The sequence below is a fragment of the Trichoplusia ni genome, chromosome 3, assembly GCF_003590095.1.
Source record: "Trichoplusia ni isolate ovarian cell line Hi5 chromosome 3, tn1, whole genome shotgun sequence".
Classification (NCBI taxonomy): Eukaryota; Metazoa; Arthropoda; class Insecta; order Lepidoptera; family Noctuidae; genus Trichoplusia; species Trichoplusia ni.
In genome coordinates, this window is record NC_039480.1 from 17251396 (window position 1) to 17255236 (window position 3841).

The window sequence follows — 3841 nt, forward strand, 5'->3', positions numbered from 1 at the left end:
ATAAAAATAAATCCATATGCTTTTATAACCTATAAACTATTTTAGCTTAATATTTCATCTAAATTGACATCGTACACTCGACTATTAGGTAAGCGTGTTGGCGATTGAACTTCTTTCTTTAGCGACATCACGACGTGAAGATCTGACTTCGATGATGGGCAGAACGCTGTCAAGCGGGCAGGGACGTACGCTGCGTTCAGGAGTTTTAGAGGCATTGCTAATGCCATACAGCCTTGCTCTGAAACACGTAAAGAGATCATGGTTATATTTATTGGGGTAGAAGTAATCACGTATTTGTGATTTAAGTATTTATAATAATAACTGCCTATTTATTTATTTTTATTTAAGAGTATGGTGCATATGGTACGTTTCCGCCTTTGTTAGGATTTCTAATTGTGACGTAAAACAAATCATTGTTTGTTTTGATAAGAAACGGTGACGGTTTAATAGAAGGTGCGGCACGTGTTTTATTTACTTTAAGGTATCTAATGTCACCTTATAATAAAAACAAAACAATTTTCCTTAAATTGGTAATTAGATCGTATCATCGAACGACTAAGTAGGTAGGTACTGCAGCATCATTAACGTCAGAACAATTTTGTTTTTGTCAAAAGCAAAATTTTTGTTTGCTGCTTTTCCCAACCTGCCTACGAAGTTTGGGAGTCACTTATAATTTTACCTCTTCTACTTCAAATTACCTAAGAGTCATCATTATCTTTCAGATCTAACCCTTTAATAGCGGGTACATCATAGCAACCCAAAGCCTGCTTGTCTTTAACCTAAATTATTTAATGCACAGATTTTCTTTTGTCGGTTAAAGAGCTTAAGTAGGTACGTCAATTGAAACTAGGAAGAACCTAAAACTCTCTTTCTTCCTTCTTAGCAACAACTTACTCTAAAACAAACAAACACAAACTCACCAGGCATCTTTCCCCTAAAATATACATTTTCTATCATATAGATCCCGCTTCTTCCGAGCACATTAGACACAGTTCTGCTGGCGAACTCCCTCGTCTGCTCGGACTCGAAGGTAGGGGTGTCTGTCGCAACGCCCACCACGTGGGACAAGTTCGCCGCGATCCATTCTGCGAGCTCGTAGCTTAAACCTGGAAGTTCTATGTTATTTGAGTCTACTGCCAGTTGTGGAGTTGAGAAAGGTTGGCTTCTCATACTCAAACGAAATTATACATTATCCTACGGAATTTTAATCAACAGACCTATTTTTTATTACCTATATGGTAGCTAGAAGATACTCGCACCATAGAATACTTTGTTCTTCTATTAAAGGATTACGGTGATTAGAATTCGATAAGACTAAACGATAATTATGTTTGCGAGCTAAGGAAAAAATGCCAAAAATGTAATATGTACGACAACCTCTTGTTAAACCCAACCAATCAGTTTTTCTTTTCATGAATATCGTGTCGTAAGTATCTACCGATGTTACACTATCTAACAACAAATTGACACAATAGTTCACATAATCAGACAGTATTACATGCTTTCAGATTAATCGTCATTTCAATCATCATTAGCGATGATTATCACACAAGTATTTTATATCGAAATGCCTATCAGTTGATAATACTGTCTAATAATTCAGCTTACCTAAACATTAGCACGCCGATTTATATTAAAGCATTTGGGTTTTGTTTGAGTTCCTATTAAGGTATGTCGGTCGGTGTCGGTATATCTATGGCATTGATTTTTAGAGGTGCTAGAAACAAACGGGGAAACGTTGCTAGAACATTCACGGACCTGCCATATTGACTGTTTTTCCTCGATAACTTGCTATTTGTGTGGAAAAAAGTACGTCGCACTAAATCATTTCCATAAATATGACATGTGTTCATTTCTTTCGCCTGCTTATCACACTATAAATTCGTGCGTATGGAACAACTTGTACGTTGTGTATGGATTTATTTGATAAAAGACTGTATCTTTAATAAAAAAAAATAGGTTAACACGCATATTAGATTATTAAATAAACTTTTGTGAGGCGGATTCGTCATTATTTATTTGAAAACGTTTTACTCTATAGTAATTATCGGGATATCCCGACTAGTTTCGGAACCGATCGCAGTCCTCAATAGGTTCTCGAACGGATTTGATTGGTTTAAAAACAGATAACGCATTAAGTCCGCCGTATGTACCACAATTGTACGTAAAAGTTTAAATAAATAAATAAGACTTGTTTAAGAATTTGGTCATACTTACCAGGTATCTTGCAGACGCACGTCCTCACGTTAATGTGGCTGTTATCAACTTCAGTCCAGCCGAACTTGAAGAGTAGAAGCGTGGGCTCTTTGGGGTCGTGCTTGAGCGCCGCCCATTGCAGCGCCACGTCCAATGTGAGTACCACTGACGGGTTTAGAGTCGTTAGTGTGCTCACATCTATTATTGCCACTGGAAAGAAGAACAGAAATGTATAAATATATCTATTTGCTCATTAAAATAGACAGCCAGTTTGTTATTATAGCGGAACGGTTGTCTATAGAAGGCAAGCGGACGTAGTTGGTTAGTAAACATTGATTCTGATATTTTTTTATTCGTATAGTTGATGTTGAACCTGGCGTCACTATAAGCCCGCAGACCTCTAATTTGGCTCCTCTGACTTTCCTCGCAACGTTTTCTTTCAGTACTTTAGCAAGTATTCATTGCTTAGTAAAACGCTCATTACTTAAAAAAGACACGTGGTACGATGCGTTCTGGGATTCAACCCTGCGAACATCTTAAATTTTCTTTTGGCACTTATTTGTGTTGAGTGGCAAGGAGTATAATTTCTTCAAGGTACAAGTTTGAATTAGATTGCCTAGGCCACAAGCAAGCACTTCATCTATTACTGACTTAATTGTTATGAATGGCGAGAAACCTGCAACTGCAATACGTAGTCTACTACTTACATCGACTCAGTAGATATTCCGACGGTATGACGGCAGGGTGCATGGACCCGGTGGTTCCTGAGTGCTCCAGGTGAATGCCAGTCCCCAAATCAGGAGCTCCACAATTGATGCACATCTTCCTAGAAAGGTCAAAATTTTAGTGGAGACACAACACTTATTTGTCATTTTAGAAGTTTCGCCACATCTTACTTGATCGATTATAATCCACCTACGTTTTGTCATGCCTTCTCACACGGATTCTATTGAACTTCAGTACAATAATACCGGGTAATCCTATTTTATATTTGTTGCGAAAACTGGACAAACACAGTGGTATTATAACGTTTCCCTTTTCTATAACCCCGAAATATTTACAACATCATGTATGTCATGCATCACTCCTTTTCCTTAACTATACTAAGTTCTTTGATTTTGTACACTTTACAAATTCTTTATCAATTTCCTTTCAAAAAATATTTTTACTTGCCAGTGTTTCTCCACAGCTCCATAATACATGGAGAGGTCTTTCCAGGTGGTAGGCTTGGTCATGTCCACCACGTCAATACGCTCCATATCTTCTCCGTCCAAACCGGTGCAATACATCTCTACTACGATGGAGGTTATTACGAAAACCGAGATTAAACTATTCATTTTGTAATCCAATTTTTATAACTTAAATAATGTAACGGTTTTAATTTTAAATTTGAGTTTTTTCTTTTGTTAGTTATTCAATTTTAGAACGTCCATTCTTTTTTTTATTTCAATAGCGTATTTGTTTTGTTCACTAATATTAGATTATAACACAATTTAACTGCTCTGGTCTAGAAGTAAGTTACCACAGTTATAATCTTAAAGGAAATGGCGGTTAGTGTAGCGTCTATTCTTATTTGTACAACGCGATGTTTGTTTGTTTCATGTATTGTTTAGATGTTTTGAATTAGAACAAAGGGTTGACCATT

General features: G+C 36.8%; 1 protein-coding gene across 3 annotated transcripts; it reads right to left on the reverse strand.

Annotated features, from left to right (window-relative positions):
* Positions 1–6: 6 nt before the first annotated feature.
* Positions 7–3588, reverse strand: LOC113492207. 3 transcript variants are annotated; one of them, XM_026869573.1, is made up of 5 exons: positions 3370–3588; positions 2904–3022; positions 2218–2406; positions 921–1106; positions 7–238 (listed from the first exon to the last, which is right to left on the reverse strand). In XM_026869573.1, exons 1-5 carry the CDS (start codon positions 3531–3533, stop codon positions 42–44), a joined length of 855 nt encoding a protein of 284 aa, XP_026725374.1. In that variant the 5' UTR covers positions 3534–3588; the 3' UTR covers positions 7–41. The 3 variants fall into 3 exon arrangements, with proteins under 3 accessions (XP_026725374.1, XP_026725373.1, XP_026725375.1); XM_026869572.1 differs by having other exon boundaries at positions 921–1115; XM_026869574.1 differs by lacking the exon at positions 3370–3588 and adding an exon at positions 3116–3346 and having other exon boundaries at positions 921–1115.
* Between the last annotated feature and the right edge of the window lie 253 nt (positions 3589–3841).